The sequence below is a fragment of the Nicotiana sylvestris genome, chromosome 4, assembly GCF_000393655.2.
Source record: "Nicotiana sylvestris chromosome 4, ASM39365v2, whole genome shotgun sequence".
NCBI classification, from domain to species: Eukaryota; Viridiplantae; Streptophyta; class Magnoliopsida; order Solanales; family Solanaceae; genus Nicotiana; species Nicotiana sylvestris.
In genome coordinates, this window is record NC_091060.1 from 125500353 (window position 1) to 125522248 (window position 21896).

The window sequence follows — 21896 nt, forward strand, 5'->3', positions numbered from 1 at the left end:
CATACCTACACGCCCAGGGATTACTCGGGCTGTATGCACTGTACTAACACATTATTAGTTGCAAAGTCATGGTTTGGCCTTCCCGAATATCTTGGAAATGTTATTTCATACTATCCGTCTCAATGTATGCGACACTAGCTTTTTGGTCGTTCTAAAATGTTTGATGTCATTCTATTCTCATACAACTTTCAAGAATTTAATAACATTGAACTATGCATATTGCCAAATCAATATTCCAACATTTACTTGTAATCTTATCAGACATCTATCACCATAAATAAGTCATTATCATTTATACTCCATGCGCAGAAAAGGAATGGAGGGCGTATATTCATCTCTAACCTTAGACGTGGTGCTAAATTGAAGCAACTTCTAGCTTCCTATTTGGTTGCAGATTAGTTACTGAACTTTCCATAAAAGCAATTTGATGGCTAGAAAATAAACTACTAGCTTTTAATATTTAATCTGGTAAGGACTATTTGAGCTGGTGAGGTTACAAGTCTGATCATAGAGGTAGCTATTTTGTTCTTCAAGTACTGAAGGGCTTGGGCTAAAGCTATTTTCTTGTGTATTACGTCTCAAGGTCGCATACTTCTTTTTTACTACTAAGTTATCCACACTGAATACTTTATATGCAGAACAAAACTATTACTCCTATAAAGAGGCAGAACATTCATTTCATAACATATCATTCAGTACATCACCTGTATTAAAATGTTTTCTGCTCATAACTCCAGTTCTGAACCATTTACAAAATGGTTAATTTGCCCATGTTATGAGCATTTAGTCATCAATAAAAGAAATAGCAAAAACTACAAAGTTGCAGAGATAGCCCTCAGTTACACTGCTTTAATCTGTCAGCATTCTCATTTGTACTGTCGGTCCCAGGCAAAGTTTCTTCAATTGGTGATTCCTCTTCATCAACATCAAGAGAAAGTTTATCTACTTTTTCATCTAAGGCATCAGAATCAGATTCTGAATTTGTTGGTTCTAAAGAGGGTTCGGTTGTCACAACAGTTGGTTGTGCACTTGCTGCAGAATTATCGTCTTTCTTCCAAAAAGAAGACAACTTTTTATCATCTTCTCTCATCCTCTCAGCATATTTATTGATATCAAAATCAGCCTTATCATCTCCGCCAAATGCAGATTCCAGCAACCTCATGTCAAACAGTTCTTCCATAATTTTCTTGCTGTTGGGGTCGTCTGAGTACACAAAGTTGACTTTGCTGGCAGTCTTTGGGTCCAAAAAAGGCTTTGCGACCTGCACCATTCGGATTAATTAAAAGAATTGGTTACCAATTGGAGATGCTGCAAATAGGCGGATGCATCATCTTAATATTTGAGAGAACGGAGGAGTCCAAAGGGAATCAATTGGAATCAAGCAAAAGTAACCTTAAGTCATGCAACAACTTGGAATGCTTAAATTACAGCATGCAAAGGATGCAACCCCACCAAATTTTAGAGGAGAGTAAGTAGTTACTCTTAAATTGCTAATTTTCGCTTTTATTATTCACCTGTCAACAGATTTGGTTTCTTCAGTCTTTCTCCTATTCAGAAGGCCTTCTATCTTTTCCCAATTTCGGAGGCTTTTTGTTCCTTCAGAGGCCTGATTCAATTGTCTGGCATGCCTTCTCTTTCCTCATATATGTTTTATAGCTCTCTTTTTTCCAATGTCTGTTCAGATTTCAGAAAACGAAAAGCACATGATCATCCGATTGATAATGCTGTCCTCTTTTCTTCTTTCTCTAATCCATGCATTGTAATACATGAATTAAGAGCTTTCTGCTGCATACTCTATCCTTCAGAGTTTCAGCGACTTCTGCCCTTTGGGAAAGCCATGGTTCTTACCAAAATGCATTAGCCATCTTACATACAACTGAAGAAATCTGACTCAATTTCTTATAAAGGAAGTCATTACTGCTACGGAAAGGATGCAAGACATACAGAGACAAAATGTTTCGAAGCCCCAGAAGGCAAAAGATAAGGCTCCTCTTTACAACAGCCCGACTCAGTTTTTGCTAAAAAAGCTAGTCCTAATCTGATATGAGTTTAGCAAGCCCAAGTACTAGCAAAGTCATAGAATCAGAGTAAAGGACTAGGCCAATACAATACTGATAGAGGAGATATTAAAAAGCAATACAGCCCATATAACAATTGCAAACATCAATTGACAATGCCAGCTGTGATGCAGTTCCCACGACTACCCCATGCATGAATTTTTTCTTCTTCGGCTCTTATTTGACACTGTTCCCTCACATTGCTGGCATCTTAAGATGCCCAAAAAAAAAATGCCATTGATCCCTTATTTTCAAGTAGTTCCTTCGCTACAATATTAACCTTGGAGGTCACAGTCATGCCAATGATTATAATTAGTGTTCATGCAGTACACAAATAAAAAAAACAGAATCCTGTTACAAAACATTTACAAAATTAACTGCTAACTTAAACAAGTTTGAGAGCAAATTACCTTCCAAAATGGTTCAAATATCTTGGGTGCATCATATAAAATAGCTATCCCCAGCCTTTCAGGATAATGTTCTTGCAAAACATGAGCTGTTTCTTTTGTCACCTTGATCGAGATGTGTGACAGATTGAATCCATGGAAATCAATCAACCAGACCATCTGTTCCTGGTCTTCTGGGAGATTTACAACAGCGTTTTCCATGCAATACACTAAATACTTGATTTGTCCTTTAACAGACTTAGTGTTCTGCAAGGAGAGACTCAAAATGTTTATATCAAGCTTTTCTTAGTTCCTTGTGTCCAAAAACATTAATCAGTAATAACTTACGAAATGCAGTTATTGAATTTAATTTTATGTTGCTGACAGATGAGGAAATATAATCAGTTTGAATCAGTTCATGAAATAAAGGCAACATAAAGAACACAAAAGAATGATATAGTCATTGTAGCTTTGAGGTCTATATTACATAGATACTTTATTTGCCTTGATGTAGCCATGTCAAAGAGGTGTGACCTTCTATGAGTACATGAAAATTCTTCATAATACATTAAAGAATTAGCGAAAAACTGCATCCACCCATATCAAATACTCTACACACACCCATCTCAGTTACGTATCAACAAGTAAATGACTCTACGTACTTAAGCTGAGGTTTAAACGGTTTAAGAAAGTTCATTTTCCTTGCAATTCTTTTCCAATAATCAATAGGATAAAAAATCATAAGCTATATGATTGTATCACAAGTTAAGGAAAAAACAAAACTGAACCCTGCCTGGCATCGAGGTCTCATGACAAGAACTGTCCTACCCTGCTTGTCTGTATAGTTTGACCTATAAATTTTGCCTGTTTCTGCTTCACTGGCCACATCATCCTGTATCAAAGTAATACTTTTAGAAAAGAATAAAAAGAATTGCAAGAAACTATAGAGAGGATACTATTATCAACAAGATCAACACAGATACTATTGTCATGCTTCAACGTTGCAGATTCAGGCTGAGGCAATGCACAAAACAAGCTATCCAAAAATTTCACCACTAATTATGAAGCAAATCATGCCGAAAATATAATCATTGAGGAATTAAGAGCGATAAAGCTCATAAGAAATTAATTTTAATTAATAAAGGCATTATTCTCTCCCACACATATCAGAAAAAGAATAATAAAAGGAAAGGAAGACCCAAAAAAGGGAGGTTTCAGAAGGGTTCTGCAACAGTACCCAGCGAATTTCTTCAGGCTTGTACTCCGATCTCCACTTCAGAGTCGCTTTAAGCATCCTAGCTGCCTTCTTCACATTCCAGCTTCGAGCCATTAAATACCTTGAAATGGATGCATCAGAACAATAAAGAGCCAATTTACCTGAAAGTGGCCCAATCAACTTTCTCATCTCATTGATCTGCTAGAAATAAAGAACTGTTAATCAGCGCAGCCCAGTTTAAAACCATGAGAGAAATATAAAAAATGAGATACCTTGTTCTGTTCTTCTTCCGGTCTCAAAGAATTCTCAAAGCCATTTGAAGTAGCCTTTGTTGAACCAGTATTCATAGTTTCAGGGAAATTTACTGGCGCCACACTGTAATGAAAATGACTATAAAGTAAAATTTTGCATGTATAGTGCAACTCTAACAAGAACACAGCTATAACCATGGGTCACAAAAGATCAACTCAAGTTGAGAGCTACAGAAAACAAAACCCATAAATGCAGCAGGAAAATAGTCAAAATATTATCAGTGGCATGTATTTTAGATCTTTCTAAAATCAATAAATGAAAAACAAAATAAAAAAAGACCCAGAGAATTTGTTTGATTCAGGCAGGCTTTCATTGTAAAGGATAAAGGAGAAGAGAATCATTTCCCCTATTAGAGTAATGAACTTTTGCAAGACGTGAATATGAAACAAACACCTTCCACTTATAGTGACTATGTGAGGTTGCGAGATCTGAACATACGAAAACCTTGAATTTTTAACCATTTCAGAAATGCCATGAGTTGCACAAAGCATAAATCAGATTTAGAAAACACAAGTAGGTTCTGTTTTCCGTTTATAATGCTATTGAGAAACTAGCTACTTGCAACTTTGCATATTCAGGATAATTTATTGGGCACTATATAGTAGATGAGAGATTTTAGTCAGCCTTCACTGGTTCTTGGCAGTCATAGAGGGAGGGAATAGCCACCTAGCAGTGGCCAGTTCCAATCTTTGTATGACCTCATTATCATCTTTGATTAGTTATTTCATGTATGTAATACTCCTTTTTTTTTTTAATAATGATGTATGTGTTACTCCTTACTATTACATCTTTTCATTTGTATCATTATGTTTTTTTCATAAGGTAAATTGTATTAATCAAAAGAGAGAGAACTCCCGTATACAGGAAGTATACCAAAAAGTAGAGAATTTACATCAGAACATAATTCTCTACAAAAGACGTCCAATCTTCTATACAAGTAGGGGCTATATGAGTTGTATCATTATGCTAGAGGTAAGCTGCCATTGAACTAGCAGCAGAATCTGAATATTTTGAGTTTTTAGCATTTAAACTAGAAAGTCATGTTAAAAGCAACACACAGCCTCATTTTGTATCTTCATCATAATGAGCACATTATAGGATTCTAGCTCCTCTACCTGCACATTAGCACCTCAAAGTGGAAGTCCCCAGCAGTTTGCAACCAAATCTTCTGATATTAGTATATTAGAATACAAGGTCACAACTGATGACATATTCTAACTAGAGAAGCTTTGAGAAGGCAAAATGCATTACATGCCTAACACGATTTTCCTGTTCATATTTCCTAGACTCTGCAACAGGCAAATGAAACGACAAAAATATTGCCAATTGCCACCAAGTTCTTAGAGTAAAAAACTGCCTAAGGAACAACATAAACCTAGTGATTAATGGTTTTGGCTGCAAGACATCAGAAACAACATTTTAGAATCTCTCAAGAGCCTTCTTCATTTCTACTATCAACAAGGAATTTGCTATTAACGAAATAATAGTCATCATCCATTAAATAGATTTGCTCAAACATGAGTAGAAACTCTAGGAGGTAGTATTTTTTTAATGATGGTGGTGTCTGGGCCAGCTTGTACGCACTTTGACTATTCCATTGCAATCCAGCACAAGTATGTGCAGAGGTAGTATTTGAAGTGCACATCATTATTTCTATTATTCTTATTTAAAGAAGAAAAAAAGCACCACTTTACCTTTCTCATATTCTTGGTATAGCCTGAGATTTACCCAACCTAAGACCAAGCTAGTTTCGTCAACCCAGACAGTGTGCCTCAATGTACTTAAACAAGAAAGAATGAAACAAACTGAATAATGTGACGAAAGTCAACAAATTATCTACACAGAATTATATGGAAAAAATTGCAATTGCACAGATTTGGAGTATGCAGTGCAAACATCAACAATTGTTTTTGTACCCTATTTCTGGGGGTAACATAATAGTAAATCCAGTTGTCCAAATCATATGGCCAAATAGGTTCACTTGATTTTTGACCAATTTCCTCATGATTGCTAACAGTCAATAAGAAAGTCAATTCATAGAAAGATAAACAAATATCACTCATGCAAACAAATTCAAGAAACATATTACAAACATAGTGGGTGCTCAAAAAACAGCCAAGAAAATGAAAACCGAGAAGATGAATTGAGGAGTAGTTACCTGGTGATTGTAAATTTGAAGACTGTTAGAGGAGAAGTCGTCAAATCAAATGAAATGATGAAGAAGCAGGAGGGGGTCAACTGGAAGAAGGTTACTTTTAGCAGGGGTTACAGGTGAGATTCAACATTGTTTATTATTATTATTCTTATTCTTATTATATAGTGCAAGTAATGGGAATATCATAATAGAGATGTATGAATGGCGCCCTCCATATGACTACAAAATGCCTCCTGCTGACCACTATATGTCAATTTCATTCAAACCGGTGAAGCTAGGAACTTTGGTCAAAACTTACTGCTGTAAAAAACAATTTTTATTTTTCGTCCCTTAAACCTTTTTTTTTTGGGTCCATCAAGTTGACCAAAGAAGAGAAAAGATGGTAAAAAGTGGAAATGAAAAACATAAAGAGAAACAAAAAAGGTTAACCTTTAAGGAAAAAAAAAGTACCAAAGCAACTCTCTGTTTATGGTAACCAAGTGTATTCATACACTCATTTATCAGTTAATCATATGTATTTTTTAATTTAAATTGTTTGATTTAGTATAAATGTCAGGTGCGACTAATTTTATCCTCACAACCATGATACGTAATATTCACATCGTTTAGTATTAGAATCTATTAGATTTATAAGAATTTATTTATGTAAGAATCAAATGCGCACATTAGGTTTGAAATATTGAAGGATAAAAATGTATTTCTACCTCTCAGCACGGTGGAAAATGATTTGAGCTACGATAATCTGAAATTTTAAAAGTGAAAGTAGATAGTTGACTCTTTCATGTAAAAAGTTCTGTGTTGCCTAAACCCAATTTTAACGTTGGAAAATATACATCTCAATTTGGTCAAGTGATTGACAAGTAACAACTCGTGGCGGAGACATAATTTCTGATAACGGAGTTTAAAAAAAAGGTTAAAAAAGATTGTAGCTAGTGGAAATTGAACCAATGACCTTACAAAGGTTTTGAACCTCCTTGACCACCAAGCCATATTTTAAATTGTGTCAAGGGGATTCAGTTGGTGAATTAAGTAGACGTTCGTATTCATTGTTTTGTTCTTTTAACGGGTAAAGTATACACTAATTATATATAATTATAGATGTGATATATATATAAAATTATTACATATTCTATAGATCTACCCGTTATTTTTAGTTAGTGGTTGAGAAATCAACTCGGTTACTAAATTTTCCCTCGTACCAACATAGAGAATTTAAGTAGTCGATCGTATTTACAGTTTATTTTTTCAATGGGTATACATAGGGTATATGTTCATTATATAATTAAACACATATTATACATATATTATTATATATTATATATATTTACCTACTAGATGAGCGACTATTTAGATGAATTATTGTTTGAGTTATTGGACATTTCAAACCCTATTATGGATACGTTAAAAGAGTGTCATTTTCGTAGGTGTTCAAATAATGCCAATTGATAGAGGCCAAGGCCGTGAAAGCAGAAAACAAATAGAGGTGTTCGCGTGGAAGGCAACAAAGGAAAGGGTGAACATTTCCAAGTTGTGATACTAATAATAATGTCACCTCACAAATGCTGGTCCCTATTGACAACTCTCACAAGGTCATAGGTAGCCCCCAGCCCCCACTCTCTTTTCACCCACATAGCATTCAAATATTGAGCATGTGTTTGGTACAAGTATTTTAGTGCTAAACCTTTGGTTAAAACGAATTAATAAGAAAACAGAGAGTGAATCTAGTTAAATATAATAACCACTAGATCTAACGTTTTAGATGTATTGATGATGTAGAGCTAAATCCAAAAATGATGTGTACCAACTATAAATGTTCAATGATTGTCAGTGAATGTAGTAATAAAAGCATGCAATAAATGTAGATAATGGCAATGAATGTAATAAGAAAGGATTTGTCACCTAAATATTAGATGACTTGGATGATTCCCCTTCCTGACAACAACGTAGAGTTATAGAAAATGAAGATGGACAAGAAATTTTTGGATCTTGTGAATAAAGAGTGTATATCAAACAATGTAATCAGTGGACAAGACAAGCTTTTGTATATTCTTTGTAGTCAACCCTTTACAATGTGCTCTTATCAGAAAAATGAAGATTACATAGATAAAAAGGGTCACCGATCTTTAACAAGGTTGAACTCCACACATTTGATATGATGAGACTAACGATATATTGAGGATCTGAGCTTCCTTACTTGCTTCTCCTTCATGAGGAGAGAGAGATGAGGATCCTTTTTCTTCTCAGAAACCATATCTGTGTGTCTGGATTTGTTTTTGGCCCCCTCTCTTCTTCTTCTCACTTAGTTTATATACTAGGTATTCTTCTTTACCCAACGGTCATTAACCATAGTACCTAAGTCATTTGACTGTATTACTAGTTAACCCACTGAAACGCCGTAACATCCAATTCATCGTATAAGCATTCCGAATACACGACCTCGGCCGTGACCGAGGTGCATGTCATTATAGCATTGTATGGATACGACTTCGGCCCAAGTGACTTCTTGCCGCTCTTCTCTATGCGGATTCTTGTCTGGTCTGATTTCGACCCATACAGTTAGTCCCTCTACCTATTGGGGTCATCTTTTGGCGAGCTCGATGGGTGGACTCTATCGATTTGAAAGGTGAGGAATCTGAGAACTTATGCGAAGGGTGAGTACCTCATGGTGATGTAGCAACATGATGTTTCGAGGTATGCGTCAGACCGTCATGTTAGTTCAGAATGTCATTAATACTTCTCATGCGTCATTATGGTGCATGTTTTCTACGTATTGCGTCATTTCCCGTGCCCTTTCCATTTTCTAAATGGCGGCATTTGGTTTTTCCACTCAGGGCATTTAATATCCCTATAAATAGGAGAGAATTTTTCATTTGAATGTTACACTTCTTAATAGCTCAAAAGATATTTTTGCAACTCTTCTTCTTCTTCAGTTTTTCATATTTATGTTTCTGTTAAAAATTCTTGTGACTGCTACCTTTTTCCCTTATCATTCCCGTTTCTCTCTGTCACACCTCCTTTTTCACTACACCCCCGGAAGGGAGTATATAGGGAGTTTTTTCCAATTTTAAGTGACAATCGAAACGGGATTATTTTATTAAAAATTCAGAGTCGCCACTTGGGATAATTTTATGGTGTCCCAAGTCACCGGTTCAAATTTCGAATCGAGGAAAAGATTGACTCTGTTTTACAGTCCGCGAACTAAAATTCGGGTAAGGAATTTCGTTAACCCGGGAGAAGGTGTTAGGCCTTCCCGAATTTCGTGGTTCTAGCACGGTCGCTCAACTGTTATAGTTGGCCTAATTATCTTACTTTAAAATACTTTTAAACCTATGTGCATTTTAATTTTAAAACCGTTTTTAATTATTTTAAGGAAGATTTCAACGTCATCTAAAACACGTCTTTGGACCACGCCATATGAAATGCACCCACAGTCCGAGACACATTTTATTTAACGTTGTTGAGATTTAGATTTGGGTCACATGAAATGCACACCCGAGTTTAGGAAGGTAAGTTACTAAAATAACGCGCCTAAAGCAACTATGCATTCGCAACTTTACGAGGGCCATGGAAAATTCACTAAATGGCACGCCTCGAATTCTCAAGATAAAATATTACTTGATCGATGGCCATGCATTTGAAGTTTTGTTTGGCGCGGCACATCTCGATTCATTCTAACCAAAAGATTTCTAAACTAACTAAATAAGGCTTAAAGACTATAATTACTCCTAAGTTAATGCTCGAACTCAGATTAGTAATCCCAGGGCCAGCACTAAGCAAGGTCTAATCTAAATTATGGTTCAATTTTCATCTTGCTAATCATAAACCCAAGTGTAACGGAAACAAACATTTTAATCACACGAGACGGACCGGGCTAGCTATAGTTCCAATGTTATTTGGAGATTTTCAAAGGAAAGCGCAGAGTGGCCAGGCCCGGTCCCAAAACCCATGTGTAGTTGCCCCTTACTACTGATTATGTGTGAGAGGTAACTGGGCTAAAAGGGAAGCCCAGTTGGGCAGCCTAGTTACGAAATGAAAGGCAATTGTAATTAGGCCAATGATGATGGCCCAAAACATGATTCAACAAATATACTTAAAGCTAACTATCATTCAAGGAAATCCTGGATTTGGACGAGTGCTAACAATCCTTAAACTAAATGTACAAAATGTTCAGAACTCAGTGCATGTATTCTATAGCGGAAAAAATACAATTTCCAGTCGTGATGATAAACATTTTGCACGAATTGCTCATCATTTAATGTCAAAACTTACTGATTACAAATTCATGCAGCATCCATTTCAAACTAACCCATTCAGCAAGATTATACCAACTCTAAACTTTCTAAATAAGATGAGAAACCAAGCATGACGAACTGATTCCAATCTGGAGGCTTCCAAATCTAAATGGACTCAGATTCATTTGAAAGTACCTTTAGAATGCTCATAACTCAGTACATAAATAGAAGCAGGATTACATGATAAGTCATACAATCCTGGGTCTAGACCTCAAACAATACAAGAACAAACTTAAACAAGATTGAAAGAGAGCACAACCTGTACCAAATTTGTTAGAACAAAGTCTAGATTGCCTTACATTCAAGCCATGGCTGTGACTAAACACAATCCAACAGTCAGATACTTGTTGCTAATTAAATTAGACCATAGTCTTTAATTAATACAAATTAAGAGACCTAAATAGCTTTAAATCAACTACATTTAAACAAACTCAGATCCAAGCCTTAAAACAAAACGAAATGCACATAAGAAGCTAAACATAAATGACAACAGGGTAGAATTTAACGCAACATGGACTGATATTTTCATTTAAAACCAACTGGATCACAGATCTTTATGCAAAGCTCAATCAGGTTTCAGTTCCATCCAAGTTTCAAGAGCATACCTGGAAATTGAAAGGGAAAAAGAGGTGAAGAAATAATAGATAACAGCAGAACAAAAAGCACAACAATAGCAATGCAACAGTGACCTCACAGCAGCTTGAACCCATAAAAAACCAAAAATAAAACCATCTCCCAACCCAGGTGCAAGATGTGAAACTTTCAGAGAATTTAATTAATGAAGAAGATCAGAAATCCCCAGCTGATACAGAATTTGATCAGCTTTTATCAAAGAAATATGCTGGAAATCAGTGTAGTTTCAGAATCCTCAGCCATTTTTGTTTTTTCAGAATTTTTATCTCTTTCAAGTCTCTTGGGTCTGCCTTGAAAGGCAAGTTTTGGGTGCTTTTATAGGCAAGGGACTAGGGCAGACCTTAGGAATCAGTTTTTGCATTTTGCCCCTTTTGGAATTTTCATTAAAACCTAGTTAAAAACCAAAAATTCACAACTAACCCCGACCCCAGCTTCCTAGAAGCTTCCCTAGGTAATTATTCAGAGATTCTTTACCTAGAATACCCAAAATAACCTCCAAATCCTCTATTATTACTGCAGGACAAAGTCCAAATTCTAAAATTGGGCCTGTCAATCCCGGCTTAAATCCCCACACTAGATTTTGATCTTTCACAGCACAAACTCACAATCCGAGATTCATAATTTCAAAAGGCATAAATTTAAAAACTAATCAAAATTTCCCCCAAAAGGAGGCCCGAAAACCTTAAAAATGCAATCAAAATAACAAAAGAAAGTGGATGAACTAATTAACCTAGACATGCAGCAGGAATTTAACTAAGTTATAGGCTTAATTAACTAGGTGACTAACTAGAACAATAATCATGTTATTTAATCAGAGGAAACTAAACAAATCAATCAGGACCAGAGATCAGGCTTGGAAAAACAAAAAGAACTAGCGAAGACCAGACGGACAAACCTCAAACTCGGCCAAAACTGCGGCCAAACTTCAAATAAGGAAAGAAAGAATAGAGGGACACCAAGTGAATCATGAAAACAGAAACGGACCCAAAATGAGAGGAAACTCACCGGCTAAACTCGAAGTGACACTTGATAACTTGATTCACGCAAAACTGATGCCAATAGCTTTTCTCTGTCAAGAAAGAACGAATGGCATTAATCTTGTAGTGAGTCGGCCTTCCAAATGTGAGAAAATCCAATCCAGGTCGATGCATGCCACCAGATTCGACCGAAAATGATTTTAGACCTTTAGGGTTCGAACTCAGATGTAAGATTCGAGAAGTTCTGTACATATTCAAGGGCAAAGGGTTATGGATTTGGTATGAGAGGGGTGGGAGGATTCTGGGGTGTTAAAATGGGGGTGAATGGAGGTGGTCGCCGCCACCTTGAGGCGGTGGAAATGGAAGGGCGTCGTTAGGGTTGGAGTCCCTGTGAAAGAGACGATGACGGGGTAGGAGGGTGTGTTTGGACACTTTTATATCAAGCCACCCCCACTTCCTAGCCGTCTGATCCCATAACCTCGACGACCCAGATCGAAACTAACTTAAACGGGGTCGTTTGGGTTGAGGAAGGAGGTGGACCGGGTCAGTGTGACTTTGGGTCAGGTATTGGGGCAATTTGGACTGGTTTCAGGGGTGTAGGGGTTTGGGCTTGGAGATAAATCAATTAATTTTGGCCCAAATTCCCTTTCCTTTATTTTAATTTTTTTCAATTTTTCTAATTTCTTCTAAATTATAATTAAAATAAACCTAAATTGATTTCTAATCAAATTATCCTACCAAATTAAATTAACATACTCTAAATAATAATTACCACAACTAATTAAATTCCAAATTAAAAAAAAACCACCAAAATTCGAAATTAAAATTAAAAAGTGCAAAATAAACTATTTTTGTGATTTTTTCCATTTTTTATAAAACACTAAATTACTAATTAATTCAAGAATGCAAAATTAGATCCTAAATGCAAATGCAGTGTATTTTTGTATTTTCATGAAATAAATAAAATAAACATGCACAGACAAATACAAACAATTATCAGAAAATGCCACAAAATCCACAAAAATTGCAAATAATGAAAAGAAGTTATTTTGTTTTGAATTTATGGGAGTAATTCATATAGGGCAAAAATCACGTGCTCACACTCTCAATCAAAGAAAAGATGGCTAGTGCATCTTCCAACCCTGATAGAGCCATTGGTGCTTCGATGTCGGAAATGATGTACCCCTAATCGAAGAGGGAGTGGGTCCGGTGGAGGACGAGAGTTTTTCGATGGTAGATGAGGTGGTTCCCCATCCAAGGAATGCGAGGACTGATTTCAACAGCCCTACTGGGGATGAGCCGGAACCTGTTCTCTCGACGATGGATATTGCGGTGCTCACGGCATTCAAATCTAAATAGGGGATTCCCGATCATATAGAACTAGTTCCGGCGGGTCAGGACATAGTGCATATACACTGCCCGGGCTACTGCGCATTCTACGCATATCCATTTGTCATTAGATACACGTTTCCCCTTCCCTCGTTGGCGGTGGACTTTTGCCGCTTCTACGAGGTGTGTCCGGCTCAACTCTCTCTGTAAGTATACAAGTTCTACCTTATGCTTAGCAAGTATGCGAAGCTAGCCGATCGGGGAGTTTCTCTACAATAAATGCTTCATCTCATCGCCCCTCATTTTCTTATGGACACAATAATTCACCTACGCTACCAAGGAACTAAGGGTTTTGGTGGTGAAGATGGATGACAAGGCCAACTGCCGCTTTTGGGAAAATTTCTTCTACGTCTGAATAGAGCATGTGGTGTCAAACCGTACGGGGTTTCCTAAGGCATGGAATTTTGCTCGTAAGTCCATTTCCTTTTATTATATTACATTATTTCGAACATGGATGTTGGTTGTCTCTCTTTAATGACCGTAGTGTTTTCTATTTTCGTAGCCGAGAGGGCGCCTCCCCCACAAGTTGCCGACATTCGTGAATGGGTGAGCACGATTCTGTCCCACACGATGGGGATCCGCGAATGGGCGCCTTTTCATGAGAGGTTTGGGTGCAAACCTTCCACTGGTAAGTTGGCTTATTTTGGCCTTAGTTGTTTTACTCTTTGCTCCGTCCTTTGCTTTATCTCATATCTTTGTTTGGTCGTCTCTCATTGGCAGGTCGGAGAGGAACGAGAAGGGTAAAGGCTCATATCCTTGCTTTCCGTCAACCGACTTTCTCTGACTGGCCCGTACCAAGGGGAACTGAAGAGGGCATCCAAATTTTGGTTGCTCGGCGGGCCACATTCGCGATCGAATCTGTTCATTTGGAGGTTGCTCCTCGGTCGGACACTCCGGTTTCCATAGTCCATTCGATTGACGAACCTTCTTATGGCAGCGGTAAAGAGGCTCCGTCAAAGAGGCGGAGGTTGTCAGAGATAACATCTTTGGTTGGAACTCCCTCGAGGGGTGACCCTATTGTGGCGGTATCTGAAGCTGGCAGCGATACCTGCTTGAGTGTGGAGGCGGTGCCAGTCTCGAACGTAGAAGAGACTGCCATGGCAGGGGGACTGAGTTTCGAGGCTGTCGTGATCGTTCCGAGCGGCCCATCGACGTCTCGGCAGGCTTGTACCCCATCTTCATCTACTGAGAGGTCGAATGGTGTAGTGGTAGATGATTATGAATCTGATTCTGACATCGATCTTGAGGACATGAGAATGTTCGAGGAAGGCTTTACCAGAGTCGATGTGAGGGCGGAAGGCCCTTCTCGTGTGCTCAAAATTTTGTCGGACTTTAATCTGTTAGAGGACACGGCGGACTTGGTGCCCCATTTCGACCTTCTGTGCTCCGCCACCAAAAACGGGTCTCTTTAGGAAATCAGTGATTCTAGTTTGTTACGCGGTGTGGCCGGGATGACCTTGAGGGTACATTTTCTTTGTTTTGTCCCCTTTGCTTTCGCTGATTCTTCCTTGTCTTTTTTTTAGACTTACATGCTGGAGATCGAGAGTGCCCGTAGAGCTAATACGCGGGCCGAAGTCGTTTTGAAAATTGCCACGAAGTATCACCGGTATCATAATAGGTGCCATGAGATGCACGAACAGCTTAGGGCGGGTACTACTACTCAATCCGTTAGGGAGGAGTTGGAGAAAAGGGACGAGGATCTAATGCAATCTATCCACAGATGTAACGAACTTGAAGAGCTGCTTAGTGCCAAAGACGAGGAGCTCGAGGTGGGCAAAGGGGTTGCAGCGGAGTGCGAGGATATTCAGGCGAAGGTGTTGTCTTTGTGGGCCGAGCTTGAGTAGAATGCCACTAGAGTCGCCAATCTAAGTGAAGAGTGGATGGAGAAGGTGGCTGAGCTAGAAAAGAAGGTGGCCGAGTTGGAGAGAGTCGTGAGAGCTCGAGTAGCGGCTTTGGCGAGGGCGACGGCGTTGGAAGACACTATCCGCATCCTCATGTCTGAGTAGGAAGACGAGAGGGCGACAGCCATACTAAGGGAGGCTCGGCTCGAGGAGCAGAACGATGAACTTGATCGAGAAGCATTGAACCTGGGAGACCGAGTTACGACTCTAAAGGCCGAGAAGGTGCAACTGTTGGCTCAGGTCCGCCCTCAAGGATCTGCCCCTACTACTGTCCCCCGTCGTTTGTACGAGCTATGGGTCTATGCTAAGGCTCAACGAGATATATATAAGGGCTTGTGGACGGCGGGGAGCATACCTGAGGCCGCTTTTGAAGATGCTCGGGTTAAGTTACACGAGGCTCGTCTTGCCTGCGGTTATGACCCTGTAACACCGGAGGCCGGTGGGGGTTCTGAGACTGACGATGGGCTCTCTTCTGATCATGACAATGCTGTCGAGGACGCTGGCGGAGATGAGGCCGAGTGAAGACTTTGTAGCTTTTCGTACTTAGCTTCTTTTTGTTTCTTTTGTTGTTGCTTGTTTTTTTGGGGGGGGGATGCTTTCGGCCTTTTGTAAGACATTGTCGTGTATGTATATATATCTGAATAAGACGGTTGGTTTACCTTTGGTGGCATATCTTTTGACTTTCTTTCTGTTCTTTCTCTTCTTTTTCTTTTTTGAACAAAATCTTCAAATTTCCCCGTGATGAGTCCTTGATTTTTAATTGGGAATTCGAATGAGGTCGAATTTAGCTCGCTGATTCGAGCGAGGTCGGATCTTATCTCGTTAGTCTGAGCGGGGTCAAAACTTAATAACTTGAATGAAAGTCGAGTTTCTCTTTGGCGGTGGCTGGGGGCAATATGGGTGTAAATTCGAACGAGGTCGAGTTGTAACCCGTTATGAGTTCGAGTGAGGCCGAACTTTGGCTTGTTGACTTGAATGAGGTCGAATTTTACTTTCGCTTGTCTATGGCTGATGGCCGTGAGAGTGTTAATTCGTGCGAGGTCAAATTTTACTCACTTGGTGACGACCGGGGGCCGTGAGGGTGTAAATTCGAGCGAGGTCAAATTGTAACCTGTTACGAGTTCGAGCGAGGTCGAACTTTCCTTTAGCTTGGCGATGGCCGATAGTCGTAAGAGTGTTAATTTGAGCGAGGTCGAATTTTACTCACTTAGTGAAGGTGGGGGCCGTGAGGATGTAAATTTGAGCGAGGTCAAATTATAACCTATTACGAGTTCGAGCGAGGTCGAACTTTCCTTTCGCTTGGCGATGGCCGATGGCCATAAGGGTGTAAATTCGAGCGAGGTCTAATTTTACTCACTTGGTGACGGTCGGGGGTCGTGAGGGTGTAAATTCGAGGGAGGTCGAATTGTAACCTGTTACGAGTTCGAGAGAGGTCGAACTTTTCTTTCGCTTGGCGATGGCCGATGGACATAAGGATGTAAATTCGAGCGAGGTCGAATTGTAACCCGCCATGGTTCGTGCGAAGCCAAACTTTAACTTTTCTTTTGTTATTCCCGTAGTATTATTTTACGATGATGTTATGCCCCGCAGTATTATATTACGATGGTGCTACGCCCTACAATAATACGTCAATGTTACGCTCCGCGGTATTATATTACGACGATGTTACACCCTGTAGTACTGTACGTTGAATTTGTCATAAGATAATTGACATCAGTTTAAGGACAATATTATTTGGAGATTATAAGTATTATTCTATTTCAAACAAGTTATGAGTAAATTCGTGAAGGTGAGAGGATAAGCGAACCGAAGAAAATGAGTTTTGTCAAAGTTTGACAATTTGGGATAAAATATGATCTGAGCTATAATACACGGTATTTATGGACTAGTACCTTATAAGGTACCACATAACCATGATATTAAGGTGTATAAAGTGTGTTAAAGGTAAATAGTATTTTTAGTAATTTGAGATTATTCTTAATTATGCGGATATTTGGTTAATTGTGGATTTTTGGGAGAAGATTACCAATTAATTAAGGTGTTTGGTGGATAGGATTAAGGTGGAACACCATCCCCAACATGGAAGCAATATATGAGCCACTAAATGACTCTTAAATCACTTTTCTAGGTGGCACCTTGAAAGGGATCCTTGGCTAAGACATAAAAAGCTTTCATATTCATAAAGATTTGGAAAGGGCAACGTGAGTGCTTTAGAAAAAGTAATAAAAGACTTCTTAATTCAATAAAAGCCACATAAGATTAGGATTGATTCACAAAGAGAGCAGCGGGAGTTCTTGGATTATCAAAGGAATTCATAAAAAGTTATACCACACAATAGCAACCGGATTTTGCGATTCTAAGGGAGTACGGTGCAATCTTTCTCAAGAATATCATATAAATTTTTCCCTACTTCAATCTGCCGTTACGTGTTGTTGCAATTAACGTATGTTAGAGGGATTGTCAAGAGGATCGACTCAGGTATGTTAAGGCTATCCCTTCTTTCTTTTTGGCATGATCTATATGACGCGAACGAAACGAGCAAATGCACAACTTGTATAAATGACTCTATTCATAAAAGTATTAGAGATGCCTATGTTTTTGAACTCTCATATGTCTTATTATTCTGTCATCTATTCATGGGTCTCAGAAAATACGTAAGTTGATAGAGTTTGTTTCATGATATTAATCAGAGGTATAATGGTCTTATGACGTTCCGAGAGATTTTATTGACGCACTTCTCATGCATTGCATTCATTTACACATGCACATCGACCCATGACCAGACGGAGTTATATACGCGTATATATATATATATATATATATATACATGTACATCGACCTATGACCAGATGGAGTTATATACGCGTATATATATATATATGGGGGGATATGGGAAAAGATTGCGGCGTTATATACGCACCACCACCTGATCAACTGGTATACGTTGATGATGTTGCCCACAGTGGCCGAGATGATATGATGGGATGCCCTCATAGGCTTGATGATGTTATGAACACATGTACCTATGCACGACATGACATTCATATGCATATTCATGACACTATAAGTATTACATGATTTACAGAGTTATCCAGACTTACATGTCGAGTCTTTTACTCCATGTTTATCTCATATCTATTGTCTATTATTTACTAATTTTCATTCCTTACATACTCGGTACATTATTTGTACTGACGTTCCTTTGCCTGGGGATGCTATGTTTCATGACCGCAGGTCCCGATAGACAGACCGAGAGTCCTCCAAGCAGGCTATCAGCTCAGCGGAAGATGTTGGTGCGCTCCATTTACTCCGGAGTTGCTTGTTTGGTCAGTATGATTTAGACGTGTATTGTTTGGTATGATGGGGCCCTGTCCTGACCTTTATGATAAGTATGTACTCTTAGAGGCTTGTAGACAGATGTCATGTATACAAGTACTTGTATGACCTTGTCGGCCTATATGTTAAGTATATAATGGATTACATTGGGTTTATAGGCCCGTATGTCACTGGTATAAGTTTCTATATCAGGTTGGGTCATTCTATGTTGGGTATTCCCTCATGTTTACTCTGGTTATCTCATGAAGCCCCTCTTATCCCACTTACCTGTGATGATGTAATAAAAAAATATGTTACGTTGGTACTCGGTTGAGTAAGATACCGGGTGCCCATCACGGCCCATCGGTTTGGGTCGTGACAGCTTTTATTGGAGAATATTACTCGTTGCTGCATTGTTTATGCGTGCATCGGGGTGAGCCCCAATTTTTTTTTAATTTTTCTTTCATTGTAGAGTATTATGCATCGGGGTGAGTCCCAATCTATCTAGTCCCTTCATTGACGGGACGTGCGATGAATTTTGTTACTTGTGCTTCTGGGCATCTTGGGACTTGATTGATTTGAACGAAGTTCGGGAGTGATTCATAATATTTAGTCGGTTGAACCGACATAGGATTGCCATGGCGAGCATACATGCAAGCTTTTTGTGCTCATGTTCTGCCTGTGTTGGAGAGACTGTATGTTCCATGGGCTCACCGCCCAGTCACAGGTTGTGGAGGTTATTTCTTAATAATGTCGGCTTGTTGTGAGTCGTTTGTCTGTTATTCACAGTATGGTACAGTGTGGAGGGGTTTGCTCGACCATTATCTATGGGACGATATGGTGCGGAACATTTTCCTATCGTGTTATTTCGGTGGCATTTGTTCCTTGTTCGCACACCTGGGAGAGTGCTCATGTTCCTATTCCAATCCAGAAAAAGGAAAAATAACAAGTTAAAACCAAATGAAATCGTCAGTTACCTTGACCTGATTGGCTGGCGAGGTGAGAGGGGCGCTGTAGAACGACTCATTTAGTCTTGTACTCGAATGGCAGTTTCAAATTTGGTGGCCCGTGCTTAGCTCCATCATTAGTCGAGTTTGGACTTCTTTTGGACTGACAACTTGCTTCGTCCATTGGGATCTCGAGCTCGAGTTCCGATCCGATCCCATCCGAGGTGTGCAAAAATAAAGGAAACATAAGTTATATTCCGTACATACGGGTAAGACAAGCTTGTTATTTCAAAGAATCATACAATAGGCTATCGTCCTTTCCGGGGGCAATGCGCATGAAGTATAGGTCGGTATCTAACGTTAATACAACAGATAGGATTACGGACGTGCTCAGTGCGTAGTGGCCATAATTTCACTTTGACAGCTCATACTCACGACATGCCAAACCCATCGCTTCAGCAAGACGCGGATTTTGTATAGATATCAAACTTTGTTTTAACGCAAAGATCTGACCTAGGTTGGTTTGGCTATTTCAAAAGCTTGCCTACGAATTTCTCAAGTTGGTATTTGTAAATGAAAGGGCGAGGCTACGACAACCGGGAAGTACAACTCTAGCTGACTTTAGATCTAGAGGAAACTAAAATTTTGGCTAGAAAATTTCCACAAACGGCGCCAGATTATTTTATCAAAAAAGTGCTAAACTTTTTCTTAAAATGAATTAATGAGAAAATAGAGGGTGAATCTTAGTTAAATATAATAATCACTAGATCTAACATTTTAGATGTATTGACTATGTAGAGCTGAATCCGAAAATGATTTGTACCAACTATAAATGCTCAATGATTGTCAATGAATGTAGTAATAAAAGCATGCAATAAATGTAAATAATGACAATGAATGTAATAAGAAATAATTTGTCACCCAAATATTAGATGACTTGGATGATTCCCCTTCCTGACAACAACATGGAGTAATAGAAAATAAAAAAGGACAAGAAATCTTTTGATCTTGTGAATAAAGAGTGTATATCGAACAATGTAATCAATGGCAAGACAAGCTTTTGTATATTCTTTGTAGTCAACTCTTTACAATGTGCTCTTATCAGAAAAGTGAAGATTACATAGATAAAAAGGGACACCGGTCTTTAACAAGGTTGAACCCCACACATTTGATATGATGAGACTAACGATATACATTGAGGATATGAGCTTCCTTGCTTCCTTCTCCTTCGTGAGGAGAGAGAGATGAGGATCCCTTTCCTTCTCAGAAAACATATCTATGTGTCTGGATTTGTTTTCGGCCTCCTCTTTTCTTCTTCTCACTTAGTTTATATACTAGGTATTCCCTTTTACCTAACGGTCATTAACCATAGTACCTAAGTCATTTGACTGTATTACTAGTTAACCCACTGAAACGTCGTAACATCCAATTCGTCGTATAAGCATTCCGAATACACGACCTCGGCCGTGGCTGAGGTGCGTGTCATTATAGCATTGTATAGATACGACTTCGGCCCAAGTGACTTCTTGCCGTTATTCTCCACGCGGATTCTTGTCTGGTCAGATTTCGACCCATACACCAAGTAAAATAGTTTCCTTGAAAATATTTATCTGGAAAATATTTTTTTTTAATTTGGTTAGATAGCAAAAAATATATAATTAAAGTAGGGCGAGGAAGGATGGTAGGCCGGGGTTTAAGGGCGACGTGGTGTAGCGAGGGTTGGGTTGGGATGGGGCTGGAATTGGGGCTTAGAGTGAGGGTTGTGGTATGAAGTCATTTGCAGAAAAATATTTTTCAAAATATTTAACCCAATCAAATATGGGCAAAGTGAAAATATTTTTCTTCATACCACACTTTACCCTAAATTCAGAATACGTTAGTAAATTATAAAGCTATTACAAAATTTAATCTATTAAATATAATTCGAATATAAACAATCACAAAGCAGATTAAGTCGCGCTTGCTGAATATAAACTCATCTCACTTTATCTTCTTCCACCTTTCTCATTTTTCATTAGTGGACGAATATGCACCCCTACAAAGTCAGACCGATCTGTCCTAGAATATTGCTACTATTGGTGTTAATTTAAAGTTTCTAAATGAATATAATCACTTTATGTTGTGCACGACCAATGTTTTAAAAGGCGGGGCATGAAGCAAGACGTTTTATCTCTAACGAGGCGAGGCGTAAGCCCTGAGACATGAGACGTAAGTATCACAGATCTTTAAATTTTATAAATTTTAAGGATTTTAAGATAGTATAAATAAAAAATAAACATAAAATTACATTAAAATCACAAATCATAACAAATAATC

The 21896-nt window shown here is 38.5% G+C and overlaps 1 protein-coding gene across 2 annotated transcripts; it reads right to left on the bottom strand.

The window, feature by feature from the left end:
* Window positions 1-648: 648 nt before the first annotated feature.
* LOC104214520 (uncharacterized) lies at window positions 649-6349 on the bottom strand. Of its 2 annotated transcripts, none has more exons than XM_009764203.2 (6): window positions 6130-6349; window positions 3932-4034; window positions 3681-3857; window positions 3237-3335; window positions 2468-2710; window positions 649-1261 (listed from the first exon to the last, which is right to left on the bottom strand). In XM_009764203.2, the coding sequence occupies exons 2-6, from the start codon at window positions 4004-4006 to the stop codon at window positions 836-838; spliced, it is 1020 nt and encodes a 339-aa protein (XP_009762505.1). In that variant the 5' UTR covers window positions 4007-4034; window positions 6130-6349; the 3' UTR covers window positions 649-835. The 2 variants fall into 2 exon arrangements, with proteins under 2 accessions (XP_009762505.1, XP_009762504.1); XM_009764202.2 differs by having other exon boundaries at window positions 3681-3860; window positions 6130-6341.
* Window positions 6350-21896: the final 15547 nt, after the last annotated feature.